The sequence below is a fragment of the Orbicella franksi genome, chromosome 15 (genome assembly GCF_964199315.1).
Source record: "Orbicella franksi chromosome 15, jaOrbFran1.1, whole genome shotgun sequence".
NCBI classification, from domain to species: Eukaryota; Metazoa; Cnidaria; class Anthozoa; order Scleractinia; family Merulinidae; genus Orbicella; species Orbicella franksi.
Window position 1 is genome coordinate 10,441,201 of NC_138159.1, and position 19,244 is coordinate 10,460,444.

The window sequence follows — 19,244 nt, forward strand, 5'->3', positions numbered from 1 at the left end:
CCATACAAGGATCAGCAGGTCAAATGACAATCATCCTAGCCCATGGAAGGAAATTTGTTTATACTACCAGTCAAATGAATTTACAAGAATGGACTTGAAATGAAAAAAAAAACCACACACTTAACTCTCACAGTGTCTCTTTCCACTCAGGTGTATAAATGTGTACTGGCAAATTTATTGCTGGCATAGCCTTGCAATTGATTAGCATCCCTATTTCAGGATCTAGTCAATTAATACTACAGAAATCAGGGCTACTTGTCCTGATGCAGGCTGATGTACATGACCTTATCTACCTCCACCTCAGGCGAGTTTTCTTCACCTCAGCAAGGCTGTAGTCTAAGAAAAATTATAAGGAGCCCAAACGTTCCTAACCATGGAATATTACAGACGGTGTAATCCTGGGTGCCCAGCACTTATTGCTTACAGCTGTATATGAAAAAAGTGGCTTTTCCAGTCACCCAAAGGCAAAAGTTAGTTGCCTGTAGCACCCGGGTGCCCCTATCTAGCACACCCCTGCCTCAGCAACTTCAAACAATTTTCTAACTCCTGGAATAGAGAAAAGATAAAAGTGTCATATTCTCAAGTAGTAGGAGGATGGAAGTTCTGCATTTTCTAGTCCAACTTATATCCGAATATGACTAGCTATTCCCTGTCATGGCTGTGCTATGGCAGATTTACTGAGAGCTGGACCAATCCTGAAGCATATATTTTGCCAGCTAAAGAAATAACAATATTAAATATCTTTAATTTGTTTGTAAAGGTGGTTAGCAGATGATGTGGCACAGACCTGTCCCCTTTGTTCTCAGAAGTTTACACAGATTCGTAGAAAACACCACTGTCGGCAATGTGGAAACATTCTTTGTAGCAAATGCTGCAATGAGAAGGTAATTAAATCAACTGACAGACTTCTTCTCCTTGGTCCCTTAATACATAGTCGCATATTATGAAATGAATTACAGCCCAGACGTAAAGTTCTGGGAGCTAAGTTGACTAGATCTGCCTTTTGTTTAGTAAATGTCTTTTTAAAGATAGGTAGATAGGTGTCTTTAGAGCTAGCGTTTACTGTCCCTTACATGTGATTGCTTTATGCCAAAGAAAACATTCAAGGTGCCCAAAAAGGAAATATCTGAGACTCATTGAAACATAAAGACCATTTTTTGAAAATCCAAAACCAAGACTCCAATGATTTTAGACTTATGATCAGAGGCTGAAATAAACGCAGAAAAAGTTCTGGTAAGACTCGTTATAAATGATTGTGAGATTTTGAGATTGGACAAAACTTTTCCAGGAAAAAAGGTAAACTCTGCATATGGGCCACCAGAGCTTATCCCAGTTTCTGCAGCATGAAGTGACTAGGAGTATTTCTACTCCCCCCTGGATGCAATGCTAGTCCATCACAGGGTTACCCACAGCATTAAGTTCGCCAGTACCCATGGGTGGACAGAGGCACTGCAAGAGTAAAGCATATTGCCCAAGAACACAACACAATGTCTCCAGCCAGGGCTTGAACCCAGGCCACTCAATTTGGAGACATGTACACTAACCATGAGGCCACTGTGCCTCCCAATCTTTTCCAAGACCCAAGATATTGTAGGAACCAATGTCCACCCCTACAGAAATGGGGATGAGGTAAATTCTGGCTTTGTGGGCTACTTTGGCCTGAGCTCAGGTTTGCCTACCTTCAATTAGTACAACTGTACAAGCTCAGATGTCATATACGTTCTTTTAATAACAATGATTAAAAGACCATACATGGCAACTGTATTAATTAAACATGTTTTATAGGTTCCTCTTCCACAACTTGGATTCGAAGAACCAGAGAGAATTTGTGACAATTGTCTTGAAGTGACATCCCTTGTGACAAAGTCAAGATCACTTCAGATGGTACAAAGAGATTCCTTAAGTTATAGTTCATTGTTATAACCCAATTTATCATATCCCATATGCTATCTAGGTTGTTGTTAATATTCCATTTATAGTCTGAGAATGAGCTCCATTTTTGGCAAACCTTTGTTGAGAAACATGACCAGTACACCTGCCAATTTTTATTACCATTCGATGTATTTTCCCTCCTTTTCATTGGCCAAGAGCCCACCATGTGACCTGTAAATAACTGCCTACAAATAATGGCCTGCTCTGCAAATAATGGTTTACAGTAGGTGCAAATAAAATTCTGCTCATGCATAGTAATTGCATAATAATGAATTGTAACCATGCTCTTGGTTGAAAAAAATGGCAGATCGCTTCCCTGAGATTCCAAAGAGTAACTTAAAATAATTATGAGAACAAACTTGGTGATCGAATGATAAAGCAATTATTGAACTTGGTTATCATGAAATATTATGATTTGTCAGTGTCTTACAGATCAGTTATTTGCCTGAGCCTTTGACTTTGGCAAATAATAATTGATTTCCTTGCCACTGACAACTCGTGATATTTTGCTCAACCTCATCCAATAATTGTTTATTATCCGGTCACAGATTGTAACATATTTTAAGCATATTTGGAACAGCACAAGCAAATAAGAGTACAACAACTAGATAAAAGATGTCACACAATTGTGATGTGATCAGTTTCTTTACTACTTGCATTGTACAGATGGAGGTGCAGTCATTTTCTTGGAGAACAAAGTTATCATAAGTTTGTGTTTGCTTCTGCAATGCAGGTTGAATCATCTCAACCACGCTCAAACTCACTCCGTGTTTCAGCCAGCCTTTCAATACATTAGAACTCAATGTTAAATTAAGAATTCTCTTTTCTGGTTATCGCTGTTCCTATTTATGCGCACCACCTCAACGCTATGGACAGTTTTAATGTCTTGGTAGTAATTTTGGTGGCTTGAACATACATTATTTACATGGTACAGTTGTTATATAGGACTTACATGTACATTTTCTGGTAAGCATTGATCATTAATTAATGATATTAATGATGCATTTTCAAGCTGTACACTGTGTTCCTATTGAAATCCACATTAACTTTCCACAGAGGAAGGTGGGGAGCAGGGGCGGTGCAGTGGGAAGAGCGCTCACCTCCCACCAGTGTGGCCCGGGTTCAAATCCTGGACCTGGTGTCATAAGTGGGTTGAGTTTGTTGTTGGTTCTCGTCCTTGCTCTGAGGTTTTTTCTGGGTTCTCCAGTTTTCCTCCCTCCACAAAAATCAACATTTCTAAATTCCAATTTGATCTGGAATTTGAGGGCCATAGGTCTGTCAGTCGTAAGACTGTTGTGTGTTACCCTTGTTAAACAAAGTTAATTTAAAATTTATTTTATTCCACAATCACCTTTAGTACTAGGTTAATTAGCCATGGATGTCCTTGCCATCTGGGAGGAATTTCTTGGAATAATATTTTGGAAAATGTTATCTACAGGAGCTTGATGTAGTGCTTTAATTTATGTTAACTTTGTAGTCTTTCAAGTTAGAAGCTGCTAAGGGTTTGACAGAGTTGTGCAAGGATCCTGCTGGACTAACAAAGGTGGGAAGAAAAAATATGATATGTAGATAACTACTGAGCAACTGTGATAAACACATGTACTTACTGTGGTTTAAATATAGATTATTGCATGTTTAATACCATTTCACAGGTGAGTGAGTCTTCAACTGCATGAGCGATATGGTATTAGAAACTCTCTCACAAGGGTCACTCTCTCCCAAGGGTGTAGCATTGTATCACACACACACACACACACACACACACACACACACACACACACACACACACAGAGAGAGAGCCAGAACTGGACTTATATGCACTCTCCTTAGATTGAGTGTATTTGCAAGGCTATCACAGGTTACACTCAAGCTCCAGTGTTATTTTTAAGATTGGCCCTGATCGGCGATTAATTTTCTAGTACCCATTTTACATGCTTGGGTGGTGAGACACAGGAGAGGCACACTGAGAAGAAAATGTTGTGCACAAGCCACAGCTAGCCTTGACACTCTTGAACTAGATACACTGTCCATATGACCACTGTACTGCTCTCCCTTCCTTACTGTTGTGACAGCTGTATGAATTTACTCAGTAAAATAAATTTATGATGTATTGGGCCAACTATAAGACGTTATATTATGTACCGGTAACATTGAGAAACTTTGAGACATTTTTTTAAAATCAGGTTGTTGAAATGGGTGGAGTCCAAACACTGATATTTCTTAGCCAAAGTGGAAATGATGAAGTGAAAGTAAGTAATGTTGTGGTTTTTGAAAACTTAATCAAACTTTTTTCTTTGATATAAGAATATTTGTGCAATTTTGATGTTGAATACTTTTATCTCAAAATTCATGCTGAAAATAAATCATAATTATAATTTATTATATGTTTACTGTATAGCTGATAGTGGTTACATGAAGCTGAGAGAAATAATGAAAAACTTGAGTCCCAGTCTTGAAACCATGTTTAATTAGCAAGTTCTGTATCTGTAAGTAATGAATGAATGAAACCATTATAATGCAATGGACAAATTTTTAGTTATTCACTTAAAAAGAGAACACTGTATAATTTGTCACTGATCTGTTTAACAGGCAGCTGTTGCTACAGGACTTCAGATCCTCTCCACTCATCCTCCTTTACATTCAGTGTTAGCTAAGTGTGGTGGAATAAAGGCCTTGTGCAGGTGACAACAAGTTGTTTACATCAACATTGGTGGCAGGTTCATTATTGTTGACTGCAGCTATATATACAGATCATCTAGTGTGACAACTGATATGGTGATAAATGTGATTATTTTGTACCTAGATGCCTACAAATCTCCATGCACGCGACATGTAGATTATGTTATTGTTGTGTTACAACTGGAATAAATTAATAAAAGTAATTTGAGCAGAATGTAAATGCACATATAGTTTAACAGGCTAGAATGCACACATTTGTATTCTGTTAATTAATTAGTGAATACTTATTTTAGCATACTATCAACTGTGAATGAGAGTCAGGAACAGACACTTATTGATGGAATCAGTGCACTGATGATATTTTGTAAATCACCTGAATTAAAAGCACAAGGTCAGTTAGTAATGTTGAGGTTTGTATATCGAGGTATAGTGTATATGGAATGCTTTGAACAAATTAACAAATGCAGTTGTTTATAATAAATGATTTTTATTTATCATCTCATCTGTAGTTGGCATCAGAATACATCTGTTTCAAGAAAGGTAATTCTTACTAAAATTGTAAAAACACAAACAATGTTAAATGTTATGGTGGTTAATGATAGTTTGACAATGTTTGATTGCTGTCCTCGGTGGTTCGGTGCAATAGAAGGGGAAGGAATGAACTTGCATGGATTCATGGTTTCTCCTGACACTGTGCTGAGATATCAACAGCAAACTTTCATTATGCTTGATACCTTTTGACATTATCGCTTTTACAATTTTGTAGAATGACCATTCTTGAAACAGATGTATCCAGACCTGTAACATCTAGGAGCTGCCAGTAACAGCAAGGAAATAGTGAACTGATGGCATGAACTTTGAACTTGCAATCTACTGTATATTTCAACATGAGTTTTTGTTACTGTTAGCTCATGTTACTCTATGCTCGTTTTACAGCATTAGCTGATGGTGCATTAGATCCTGTTCTTACAATGTGTGCAATGAAAGAAGCCATAGCACTTCTTGCTCTGATGACATTAAGTCACATTGTTGAACATCATGGAAACTTGGCACCCCTTATAGAGGTCAGTATGGGAGACCAAGTTTTATGTAAGTGAAATGTTTTCTTTTGATAACGAAATGATGATTGTTTTTTCATGTGTATTTCTTGTAGAGCAATCGGAATGCACTGCCTAGAATTTTAGCATTGACAAAGGCACAAGATGAAAAGGTATACAGCACCAGAAAGAGCCTTGAATTATTTGAAACTCATACATAATTATGCAGAGTTAACATGTAGTTCATGTTCATTTGATTCCCTACTTTAATAAGGGTAAAATCTGTCCTGCAACCTGGAGCCAGAAAACCTGCCACAGCTAATTTCTAACTCAGGGAGCTAGGGAAGTAATCATAAAAATTAATACATGCATGCATCTTAAGACAAACTGAAATAATTTCTAAGCATGTATGTACACTACAATGTTAATTCAAAACAATGTACTTTACAACAGGCATTTAAGTCTAATTGATTACACCCATAATTTATAGATTCAAGAGATATCATTAAGAATTCTTGCACAGATGTCTGTTGGAACAGACTGGCAGAGGCATCGTATTGTGCAGGTAACATTATTAATAAAATTTTCTGTTGGCATAGAGATTATTAGTATGCTGGACACAACTGTTCTGGATCAACGTTTTACGACAAAAAATTAAAACAAGCAGAGTGATGCAAATAATTTTGTGAGTGTCTTAAACTTTATTAAATTCCACACATGGAAATTTATTTTCATATTGATCACGCAAGGAAGACTTGAGTTACAGAGAATTAATCTAAATTTGCGGAATGAATAACAAAAGTACGGAAAATTGCGCGATTTCTGAGGAAAAAAATAGTCATAGTTTACATTGACATGGTAGTGTTAGATCAGTGTTGTTGTGCGAAGAAGATCGTTGCGTGTTGTGGAATTCTTTCATGAATTAGATGAGATGTTATGAAGAAGGAGCGATATCCATCTAAGCAGCACTATAATCCTGAAATACATCAGCAAAGATTCAACTTGTGATGCTACTACCACTGAAGACCACAAGGCAAAGCAAAGAAAGTTATTTCAAGCTGTTAAGCAAGCAATTGTGAGAAAATGGCAAGCTCCTGGAAGGTGAGCTCCGAAAAAGGTCCGAAAACTTTCCTAAAAGCAAAAATAGCGCTGTTTGAGGTTCTTGGCTGATCATGCTTTAACACAGTAGTATCTTGTACAACTGTGGCCTGTGTGAAGCGTGAGCTAAAGGCAGCCATATTCAAAACAGACAGAAGACTGGTCTAGTGGCAAGATCAGTTTAAAGACTTCAAAGAAGATCAGCCTCTGAAGACAATATCATATTTCAGTGGCCAAATAAAGTTGTAAGTCTTTCTTATGTTTTCCTGTCAAACTCTTGCCCAAAAATCCACCAGCAGATAAAGAGTTTCTTCACAAAACAACATTCTAAATGTGACTCTTATTTCTTAGAAATCGCGTAATTTTACATACTTTTGTGACTCTGTTACCAAATTTGGACAAGGTGTAACGCAAGCCTTTCCTGTGTGATCCATATAAAAATAAGTTTCCATGTGTGGAATTTAGTAGAGTTTAAGACAATCACAAAATCAGTCATGTCACTTTGTTTGTTTTAATTTTTTTTGGTAAAACGTTGATCCAGAACAGTTTTGTCCAGCATACTAGTTGCATTTAGTTTTCCATCCATGTTGGCAATGATCTTTTCCAAAAAATTCAACAACTTACAGGGCAAAAAACTTCCACTCGTCTGCCAGTCCAAGACGAGTACATTTTGATCTTGGACAAGTGGAATTCCAAAAGCACTTGTCCAAGAGGACAAATAGAATTTACGGAATATTTTTTTCCATTGAGTTCTGGGTTGCCCAAGAATCTCTAAACTTTGTAAATTAACCTGGTTTTCCGCAAATGTCTGTTTCTTTTTGCTCAAAAACCCGCCCGTTTTTGGCAGTGTTTTGTTGAAGGCTGGTATCCACATTCCATATTTGGAAAGTGAATAATATGGTGACCTGATGGTGATAACGCGATCTTGTTTGTGACCACAAATTACAAAAATAGCAAGTGATGCTTCGTGAGTTCATAATTGAATGAAGTGATTAACAACGTGGTAAGAATAATGTAGTAGTGGTATGTTTTGTGATCAAGGAAACACTGAAACCTTTTTAAAATGTTTCTTCCTTTATGTCAAGTGCAAAGGTAATCACTACGTATTTTAAAAGTGCTGGAGCATGACACTTGCATTTCCATGTGATTCACCATGTGAGATAAAATCAGATCACATGTTTCATTTCACAGTCAGTGTACACAATGTCAGCAAGTTTGCTTGACCTGTGGGATATTGGGAGTAAAAGAAAATCTGAATCCCCAGAGAGCAAAAACATAGCACTGAAATCAGATCAGTTGTTAAGATAAACACTTAAGACCTGGTACATTCAGACTCTAAATTGTATAACCAATAAGTTTTTAATTAATTCATTTTTTTAGTAACTTTAATTTTTTTTTTGGACGAGTGCATTTCACTTACGGGCAACCAAAATCTGAGTGGCACTTGTCCAATGGACAAGTGGATGGAAAAAAAAGTTTTTTGCGCTGACATATTATGTACAACTTTCAGACCGAGTCTTTTTTGAAAAATTAAATCTTTGCAGGAAGATTTCTCAGCTGGCCGATGTTTAGTTGAAGCACTGACGAGAGGACCAAAAAACTTGCAGGTATAGTATTGTTGATGTCAATACATACCATTTCATTGGACTGGCTCTGTTTAATAAATTTATTCTTTGAAAAATTTAGTGAACTCCTAGTCTGTGAGATTCTGTATGGGTGTGTTACAATCAGACATTTTCAAACAAGTTTGATAAGCAACCTTTTATCCCAAGGTCCTTGTGAATGCTTCGTGTCTGATTGCTAACCTAGCGACAGGAGACCAAGATCAGGTATTTTATATGAATCTCTATTTAACCTTGTTTAGTCAGTTAATGGCTTCTTAATATGAAACCTTATTTATTATATATTAAACACCAGTGAAATACCAGGATTTTTCCTTTTACTAAAAAATCATATCTTCATCGCACGCAGTGAAGATACATATGTTATTTGCTGGCTGGGAGGTCCGTATAATGAAAAACCATGACCAAAGTCTTGAAAATTTTCAAGCCTGAGGTCACAGTTTTTCACTATACGGACCGACCCTAAGCCGGCAAATAACATGTTTATTTTTTTTCCTGGAGTAAATTGGCTTTACAGATTACAAATGGGTTTGTTTACGCAGCTCTTGTCATTGAATTGGCTTGCGCGCCATCTACTAACAATTTGCAAAAAATCTTGGCAATGAGCGAGTAACTCGGATAGTAGACAAAGAAAGATGTATTGAAGAACAGCTTTTTTTTAAAACTACTTTATGTTAGTTGCATATATTTCACCAGTTAAGTTCTTCAAAATTGTTTTTGCGGTGTGAAATTTTGTGCAAAGTTTGAAGTTTTACCACAAAAACAATTTCTGTTAGTCGTTGCTTTTAAAATCACTTGAAATCAGACTTTTCTATTGTAAATTGAACAGCAGAAAGCGAGGAAATTCGTTAAGTGCATTCCACAGAAATTCTCCTAAATACAGCAACGATCACAGAGGTAAAGTTGACTGAAATTGACTCAAATTTTACAGCAAGATTGAAACACAGGATTACACGCCATTACAGTGCCAAGCTGCAAACAACCAAGCAAACTTTCACAACTTCAAAACACTCAATTGAATTTACTTACAGTGACTTTCCTTGCCATTTTAAAGTGAACAGAGATAAACTTGCTTTGACTAATCGTGGATGGATGTGTAAAAAAGGCAAAAGATTGATGATTAACACTAACTTTTAGGAGCGAAATTTAGGCAGCGGAGAAAAAATCTGGCGCGTGGGCCGTAATCATAAAAAGCTGGACCAGTCATGTGCATATGATTAGCCAATGAAACTTAACAAATTTAATAAGAAGTAGGATTTGTGCATGGGCTCTGTACCTTAATTTGCAATCTGTTTATAAGTGTGCTTATACTATGTTTTTAGAACTGTATTGACTGTAATGTAACTTTTGGGTAATATGTAGATAGACATTAGACAAGTATTGTAATGAAGTGTAAATATAGTAAAGTAAATATAGTACTGTAAGTAGAGTAAGTAGTTGTTTTAGAATTGTAATTAATGTACATGTACGGATATCGAGTTGAACACTCGAAGAAAAAATTCATATCCAGGTGTGGGCATGTAATATTGTCTATATCTTTGGTAAAGAATGAGATGTGAATTTAAATTTAATGACTGTGCAAATCCAATATTATTACCTTTTGAGAAAACACTACACGTCTTGATTTAGTAAGAACGATTCAGCCAGTTTGGATCTATGCACCATAAAATCACCTTTTATAATCACTGCTGACAGCCACCACCACCCTCCCCAACTGCCATCTTGACCATTCTACTACCACCCTCCTCCTGACAACATCTTGTACCCTATCTTCACCACCCTAACTCGCCTTTTCACCACTGTTTTCATTGGTAACTTCTCATTCACACAGTCATTCACACCAAAACTACTCCTGACCTCTATAAAGTTAGACAGACTGCTACTCGTCCCTTTCCCTCCTTACTTGATTCTGGACCCCCAGGCATTACCTGGGTCAGTTGTAGCCAACTGAAGCCAACTGAATATCTTAAATTACAGCTATTGTGTGAAGTACAGATCAACTGACTACGTCTCATTTGCGACATGTTGTAGATGTCCCTCAGGGATTGTTTAGAAGCCATGTGCTCATTGACTTCATCACACACTGGGCATAAGGACATCCAGGTACTAAATAACTATAATAAAATTGTCAGTATTATCAGTATTTCACAGCTTTGATGGTGATTGAACATAAATTTCAAGACTACATTGTAATTGATAAATTAGTACTACCAATAATTATGAAAATGTTTTTTCTTTTTTTGTGTGTTTTGCACTCTACTTGTTTTTAAAAGCGTATAAAATATCTCTAACAACCAGCTGTCAGAGAAATGAGTTGGAAACCTAATGATAGAGTTTAGAGTGACTTGGACATCTTTTTTTGTACCTTCACTTTCATCAATTTATAACCATTTGTTCTTTACACTACTTTGTTATTATCAAATACTGATTTGTTCATTAATAACTAGTTATATTATTAACAGATTAGTCTGATTTAATGTAGATAATGTGTAATGTGTGTCATCACGGGTTTATACTAGCTTAGTTTCACTGGTCACTTAGGATAAACTCCTGTTTCAGATAAATAGAGACTGAAGTGATTTGCTTTTGCTCATGACAGTCATGTTGTATGTTTTCTTATAGACACATGTATCCAGAGCTCTTGGCAACTTTGCAAATTTCCATCAAAATTCTGCTATTTTGGTATGTATGTGTCAAGGTTAAGCTATTGACACCTGGAGCTTTTTGGCAAAAATGGATTTTTTGGACATTTTCAACATTTTCAGCCTGAATGTGGGCCAAATTCACACCAATCTACTCAAAAACGCATTTGTAAGACGAAAGCGTGCCTCTCTTTCCAAGCTAGCATCACATTTTATAACATTTTTGCTTGGGCAGGCGCAGAAATCAACATTTTGGGATTTTTTTTGAATGAGAAAGTGACCTACATCTTTAGGCTTTTTGGTTTTTGTCATTTTGTTTGCCTTTTCTTTTTCTCCTTATCTTATCTTTTTGCTGCAGTGGTTGACCTTCTACTGGGCTTGCTCCAGTTCAAGAATTTCCAAGAAAACATCATTGAGACAAGAAATTCTTACCACGGAGTAACCAAGTGTAGTTTAGGGCAATTTTGTTTCGAGTTTTTCACTCAAATTTTGGAGCATTTTTGTGCACATTTCCAGCTCAATTGATGACCCAATCACTCTGATCTGGGTATCATTGGAAATATCTTTTCCCCCTGCAGAACTAGAGTATACACAATGCCAGTTTTGGTTAAAGGTGATGATGTCAGAAGAGGAATAAAGGCCAACGCTCATCATGGCCGGTTACAGCCGACACAGGTGTCAATGGGTTAAATACCAAACGACTGATTTAAAACGTTGCACGTGTGAAATATAAAATCAGTCCTGAAAAAATGCAGGGGTTTCATTTCAGGCAAAACTCTTTGAACTGAACTTCTTTTTGAGAAAAACTTTCTCTAGATGGTCAAACCAGGCAGGCAAAACTATCCTCACAGTTGCTTAATTTTCTTGCATGGTGCCCAACCCATAACTAAAACCCTGAAATAACCCTATACATGTATGATAGCTGAGTGTTCATGTGTTCATATGAACACTGGACACCTTGCATAATTTTTTCTATGTTTGTTCCTTCACTTCAGATAGATTATCTTCCAAGCATTGTAGAGACACATCTCAAGGTATTAACTACTAGTTGCAGTAGAATTATGTTAAGTTTAAATCTACTACTTTTAGTTGCTAAAGAAATTAAATATTGAATGTAACAAATTTTCATGGAGTCAACTTAGTTTCAAAACTGGGCTAACATCATCATCATCAGTGAACAAATATACCAGTGGCACTAGAGGTTCATTAGCCACATCCTCAGAATGAAAAAAAAAAAAAAAAGAATGAATTCCAACCAACATCCCAGGACAGCATTAAACTGGGCTCCGGAGGGAACAAGAGGACTTGTTAGACCAAGAAAGACCTTGCACAGAACCACAGACAGAGAAAGAAAGGGCAGCCTTTGGTTTATATTATGGAGTGGGGCAGTAGTGGTTGGATGTGACTGCGTGGCATGGTGAAGAAGAATTGACAGTCCAATACCCCCAGGAGGTTGTGGTTAAAAGTCATTGACAAGTCAAGTCAACTTAGTTTCAAACATTTTGGTCTAACTCTCAAGGTTCAGTATTTGATTAGTCCAGAAATTCAGAAATTACTGGAAATTTTCTTTTATTCCCATTTGCCCGTGGAGACATTTTTCTAGCAATAACATCAACTCTTTATTAAAACCTAAATTTAAGATGTATGTTTGTGCTGGCAGTGTAAGGCTTTTGCCACTCTGTGGGGCATACTTAACACTGCATTATTTTGGTTTAATTAGTCCACAGATAAGACAATTAAGTGTCATGGCCTTAGAACAGTCATGTATCTCCTCAGCCATCAACGGGAGAGAACTGTAGATGCATTAATAAGGTATTAATAATGAGACAGGCTTAAGCATCCATTTTAAACATAGCATTAATGCTAGGCTCGACATAGTATCTACTGGAGGAGTCTTTATCCAACAGATAACACACTTGTTTTGTTTGTTGACACTATATCCAATGAATCTATCACCTGTCAACAGCTAGGGAAAAGTATTTTTCAACCTTCTCACTCCCAAGAGTACCATACTGCACTTATCACATAGGAGCATGATTGAGTTCATTTCTATAAAATGTGGACACCATGAAGACCTTGGAAAGATGTTTATGTACAGTGAAAGTTTAAAGTCATACTTCCAGGCTCCTACATCTTTTAATTATCCTATTATAATTATTATCATCCTATTATTGTGAGCAATGGCCTCCATTTGGCATAAAATATGATCTTGAGTGAAATTTGTCTACAAACTTTGTCTGTTCCAAGAAGCAAACAATATTCTGAGAGCGAATCTCGAGGAAAACCGTGAACTTCGGGTTACAGATAATGTCTGCAGATAAATATCAGAGCATATTTTTAAAGTCAAGTGGAGGTTATTGTGTTTATTATCCTTCAAATATTTTTCATAACAAGTATTTTTCTTCAGTTTTTTTTGTTTGCAAAAATTAGGGAATATCACTTAGATGTCCTCAGTTTTAGCTGTGGCATATTCAGTCATTTAGACCAATTGTATTTGAGCAAAAAATATTTGGTGGATTATAACAGTCATCGCTTACCATTAACTTGCAAAAGTTTTCTCTTAAAGGAGAAGGTCACTCCAAAAACCATGTATTTTTTCCATCACCAATAAAAAGTTCACATTGAGTTGAGTTACTCACTGTTGTTTAAGCTTCTGAAGTGGATGCGATCCCAATGAAAAAGAAGTGAAAAGTTCAACACTGGGAGCCGCCATTTTGAAAGGACCTTGAAGGCCAGGTCACATATCCGTGACGTCATTCAGTCCGAATTGATGCAAAGCTCAAAGGCTAAAGCTGTCCTTTTCTGTTCTAAATTCGTTTATTCAGTTTTGAGCTAAAATGTTGGGCCCCGTGCTGTAAAACCCGAACCGAAAAGGATAGGGAAAGAGGAGTGACTTTCCTTAATTTACCTGCAAAGAACAAAGAATTGCCAAAGAAGTGGTTCGAACAACTACGTCGGGATCAGAGATTCATGCCAAAAAAACTCAAAAATGTGTACGTGTGCAACGAGCATTTCGCAGACAGACTGTTTCAAAACTGAATACTGATTTGAGCTTGTGGGTGGAAAGACAAGAAGTAGGTCATTGAAAAATGCTTTCTGACAATTTTTCAATGGAAGGCCCTTGTAAAGGCACGCATTGCAAGCGAACCTCGCATTGCAAGGAACGAAAAGAGGTAGCTATCAGTTATACTTTTCATTTTTAAAAAAATATTTTCGCCTGGCAGAACTGTCGTTGACTTGATTTGGTAAATATTATTTCTGCGCAAGAAATTGAAGCTCCTCGTTGGACGGGGACTTAAATTTCAAGAAAATCAGTCCTATCTATATCGACAATTACCGATAACAAGTCCAGTTATAGGGAAAGAGGAGTTACTTTCCTTAATTTGCCTGCAAAGAACAAAGAATTGCCAAAGAAGTGGTTCGAACAACTCAGAGTGTGTTTAATAATCAGCCTTGACAGCCAGGGATAACTTAAAATAGTTACAAATTTTAAATACTGTCTAATTTGATTTGAAATACATTGGAAGAAGTAGTTAACTGTACATCAGTCCTATCTATATATCGACAATTACCGATAACAAGTCCAGTTATAGGGAAAGAGGAGTGACTTTCCTTAATTTGCCTGCAAAGAACAAAGAATTGCCAAAGAAGTGGTTCGAACAACTACGTCGGGATCAGAGATTCATGCCAAAAAAACTCAAAAATGTGTACGTGTGCAACGAGCATTTCGCAGACAGACTGTTTCAAAACTGAATACTGATTTGAGCTTGCGGGTGGAAAGACAAGAAGTAGGTCATTGAAAAATGCTTTCTGACAATTTTTCAATGGAAGGCCCTTGTAAAGGCATTACATATGCTTAGCTTTCCAACAATACAAATCACAATTCTCACAAAAAATCTTGGAATGTCGTCAATTTCACATTTCACGTCAAAGATGTCAATTTCACTTTGCATCTTACATGTAAAGTCACTGTGTATTTCACAAGAGTCTACATAGTCCATAAGTGTAAAGAAACCTAGGCAAACATGTACAAGCATGAGCAAGAAGTATCCAGATCTAATAAGTAAAAACACAGACTTGTGAGGTGGAAAGCATCCGCCCGATTTAAACACACCATTGAAAGCTTGTCAGTTTCTGTGATACCAGAACTCCCTCCGCATTGAACCGCCAGTAACATAAAAATGAAGACAAATCAGATCAAAAGCACTAAACTGGGGATTTATTTAAGCCACCAGTTCAATTCTGAGAGCAATTTATAATTAAAAATAAACCTCCTCTTCCACTAACTGCGTCCATTGCAATTTTACTGCAAAATGTACCTTCCAACTTGGTGACCTACTCCGGCTGATCTCGGCAACAAACACATTTTCTTTGCATCAGTATGGTTGCACATCTCTCACAAGTACACCACAGAGCATTTTCCAACCATTCATTCAATTCAACTTGATTATTATCTCCCGCGGAATCACTAGCACGTTCTGGCTTCAAGAGCAGCCATACTAAAGCTCAAAAGAACAAACACACTCTCGGACGGAATGATGTCATGGATATGTGGCCTGGCTTTCAAGATCCTTTCAAAATGGCGGCTCCCAGTGTCGAACTTTTCACTTCTTTTTCATTGGGATCGCATCCACTTCAGAAGCTAAAACAACGGTGAGTAACTCAACTCAATGTGAACTTTTCATTGGTGATGGAAAAAAATACATGGTTTTTGCAGTGACCTTCTCCTTTAAAGTTAGTTTTAGTATGAAGTAATATGGCTGAGCATTTCATGCTGAAATGTTAAGAAAAAATGTATGTATCTTTGAACTACATGTACAACCATTATCATGTCAATTCATGTAAATGTAAATGTAAATGCAAATTTAATGTCAAACACAGGAAGTGCTTGCACAATCACCTGAGCCAGAGGCTCATGATAAAGTGCCTGACAATAATCCAGATCAAATTGGAATTTAGAAATGGTTGGTTTTTGAGGAGAGAGGAAAACCAGAGTACCCAGGGAAAAACCTCTTGGAGCAAGGAAGAGAACCAACAACAAACTCAACCCACATATGACGCCGGGTTCGGGAATTGAACCCAGGACACATTGGTGGGAGGCGAGCACTCTCACCACTGCTTCCCTGTTCATTGTCTGTTGGGAACCATTTGTTTTATTTATGGTCTGTCAGCTGAGGTACCTTTCTACTGTTTCTCTGTACTACCATCGCTTGCATCTAAGCGTGAACGTGTGACACCAAAACATGCTCTAATTGGGTGTCAAACATGGCATGATTAGTCATCAAACATTTGAAGTTGGGCAGACTGTGGTGCGAACTTTCGTGCTCAAAGTTAAGCACACAAAATGGAAGAAAGAGTGGACATTGAAGACTTCTTCAGAGAAATTGGCCCTGACTTATGTCAATATGCATAAGCCTTTCGCAAAAGTGGTTTTACTTCTAGTATAACCATGAAATATTGGCGCTAGCAAGAGTTTCAGAGTCTTTCAGAGCACAAAAGTTTGCATTATGGTCTGCTAAACCAATTAGAGGATGTTTTGGCGTCTGGTGTTACACTTAGATGCAAGCAATGGTACATGTATGTTTACTTGGATGCACTTCCAGAACATGCTCTTGTTGATTTTTTTGTTGTTTTCGTGTTATTTTCAGGGAAGGAGCCCATGATGTTCTGACAAGCTTGGGGGCATATCCTGGAATTGTTAACGCAATTCAAACTGGTTTACTTAATGTGGTAACCACCCTTAGTGACTGTACTGTAACAAAATAATAGTCATTGTTCCAGGGCCATATCAGAAGTGTTACATGTATATATAGATATATTTGTATCAAATAGTGTCACTATTTTGATAGATCTTGCAATGACAGGGGTTGTCAAAAGTAAGTGGCAGCTGGCAAAAACCACCATTACCTCATGTTCTTGGCTGGCTTCTCTGCTGTGCCATTTATCTTATTCTTTAAAAAAAGATGGCAAAATCAGCTGCCTCCTTCAAACCTTTGCAACAGCCCTGATGATAATTTATAAAATTTCTACTAGTAATTAGATCAGCAACTTTTAATGCTTGGAAGTACATGCAATCCTTCTAGAAATTGCTTTGTCTTGTGCAAAAGCTGGATATCTTGTTTACATACACCAGGTTTTCTCCTTTTTTATTATTTTTGCTCAGGGAATGAGGATGGAACTGGGTGGGGCCATGGCAAGGTTCTGGCAGGATATTAGAATGTACTTTAATTTGACTGAAGAAAATCGATGGTGTAACATATTTGAGAAAAAATAGATGTCAACTTTGTCCAAGGATGTTTACCTAAAGCCATTGGTATTTAAATGATGTTGGTTGCTAGGTAACCAAAGATAAACATAAATTATTGTACATTTATAGTCTTGATTGGATATCAGGGAGCTTACGAATCGACGACTTTCGGACGACGGCGCCGTTGGGTCACCTTATAGTCTCGCGTCGTCGTCCTGTAGAAATTTGAATTTACAATTCGCAGTAAAGACGACGACGTTTATGCGCGACCGGCAATTTTTTTTTGTCTCAGGAGCTCGAGAAAAAATATACTCAAGACAGACCAACAAAATGTGCTAGCATGGCAGAAAAGAAAGCGCAGCTGTACGTCGAGAAAAATTTTCTAAAAGATTAGGCTGGCTATAAGACCACTCAAAACAACAGAGGAAAAAATCGCCTAGCTCTCTAGTTGAGCTATCTAGTCCTTGTTTCTAACTGTCGACACGAATGCTAAAACCTTTTAGTCCTTTCAAATTCATTGTACACCAAAAAATGTCTTATATTTCAGTGAAGCGTGATTAAAATGAAAGATTTTTCATACAGCAATTTGCTTTTCATTCACACCGTGTCGTGCTTTGACCGCTTTCAGTGTTGGTTGAACTCATAGCGTTCGCCATGGCACTGTAGAAGGTCGTTTCTTGAACGAAAACAGGCAAATAAAATTAAAATCAAACATCAAGGACATGCCCCTAATGTGATACTTAAATTATCTGGCAAAAATACCCGAAGTATCGAGGGAAAACTTTGAAAACTAACCTCACGGCCTCCTGTTTCCAAGACGCCGGCAAATCGCTCTCACCAACGTCGTCGACTTTGGCGCGAAGCTGGGAAGTGCTCAGAAACGCATGCGCAGTGAGCATGTCACGCAATCTAACGGCGGTGTCGTGCAAAAGTGATCGATTCATAAGCTCCCTATTATTGTTTACAGTGGTTGCTATGGCAACCACACAATGTTCAGAGTGACAAAAAGAGATAATTTGCTCTGAGATCATCAACTTGAAGGTTTTTTTTTAGAAAGGGAGGGTGCTAAATATTGATAAGTGGATTTATAAAAAACTAAGGTACACTTATTTGATTTTATTGTTAAGAAGAAACTTGCCATGTCCGCTTGAAAGTACCGCTCCTCGCAAAAGTAAGTTCTTCAAAACATCCCTACCCTGCCCCTCCAAAAGAAAAAAAAACAAAAACAAAAACAAAAACTCAAACACAAAAGTGCTTTTACTATACACCCCTCTAGAAATTGGACTTACAGTTTACATTCAGCTATTTGAACTCCTGGGTGTGAAGATCAATACTCTAAATACTTCTTCCAATAATTATAGTTTATTTTTGGCATTTTATATCATTGCAGTGTGTAAATTAACAGCTCTCTATGACATTAATGCACACTGATGACATTCACACAGTATAACTTGGCATGTGTTTATGAATGTTTGGAGAGATTTCATTAAGATGCTGAATTTTCATTTCCATGTACCTAAATGATTTTCAGGCACATTTAAGTGCCTGAATTATTGTAATAAGGCTAAAAGATTTTCAGACACATGAAAATTATGCTCATAATATAGTTATCATTGTCTTGCAATCATGAAGACCCTTTCAAAAACAAGCCGAACAAAGTCTCAAACACAGACAATGCCACCCATAAGTAACCCACCAAAACAGCCTTTTGAACAAAAAAGTGGGCTTTTTAAGAGACTTTACATTACATCATAAATAACTATATGATTCGATTTTAGAAAAAAAATTATGCAATATTCTTGTATCCTATATTTTATTCTCATTAACAAAATAACATACTCATGCAGTATTTGAAGCACTTTAACTATTGTAAAGTTAATTATTAGATGTTTATTATGAACAGTAAGGTGCATTGTAGAGTATGTATTTGTTGATTTTCACTAGCAATTGCAAGGTTGAAGTTTTAATAATTATTATGAACTTATAT

At 37.0% G+C, this 19,244-nt stretch overlaps 1 protein-coding gene across 2 annotated transcripts in view; it reads left to right on the plus strand.

Moving 5' to 3' along the window:
• The window catches only part of LOC145469973 (uncharacterized), a 20,216-nt gene extending 2,566 nt beyond the window's left edge, over positions 1–17,650 (plus strand). The window contains exons 2-17 of one of the 2 annotated variants that reach the window (XM_081453798.1): positions 761–884; positions 1,786–1,884; positions 3,410–3,475; positions 4,116–4,181; positions 4,522–4,613; positions 4,905–5,002; positions 5,548–5,675; positions 5,765–5,821; positions 6,139–6,213; positions 8,291–8,353; positions 8,519–8,575; positions 10,400–10,471; positions 10,991–11,050; positions 12,006–12,044; positions 12,731–12,822; positions 16,659–17,650. In XM_081453798.1, the coding sequence (XP_081309924.1) occupies positions 761–884; positions 1,786–1,884; positions 3,410–3,475; positions 4,116–4,181; positions 4,522–4,613; positions 4,905–5,002; positions 5,548–5,675; positions 5,765–5,821; positions 6,139–6,213; positions 8,291–8,353; positions 8,519–8,575; positions 10,400–10,471; positions 10,991–11,050; positions 12,006–12,044; positions 12,731–12,822; positions 16,659–16,776 (1,306 nt within the window). In that variant the 3' untranslated portion in view covers positions 16,777–17,650. Of the gene's footprint in view, positions 1–760; positions 885–1,785; positions 1,885–3,409; positions 3,476–4,115; positions 4,182–4,521; positions 4,614–4,904; positions 5,003–5,547; positions 5,676–5,764; positions 5,822–6,138; positions 6,214–8,290; positions 8,354–8,518; positions 8,576–10,399; positions 10,472–10,990; positions 11,051–12,005; positions 12,045–12,730; positions 12,823–16,658 lie in introns of those variants that run through there. The other variant, XM_081453799.1, reaches the window with a different exon arrangement.
• Positions 17,651–19,244: the final 1,594 nt, after the last annotated feature.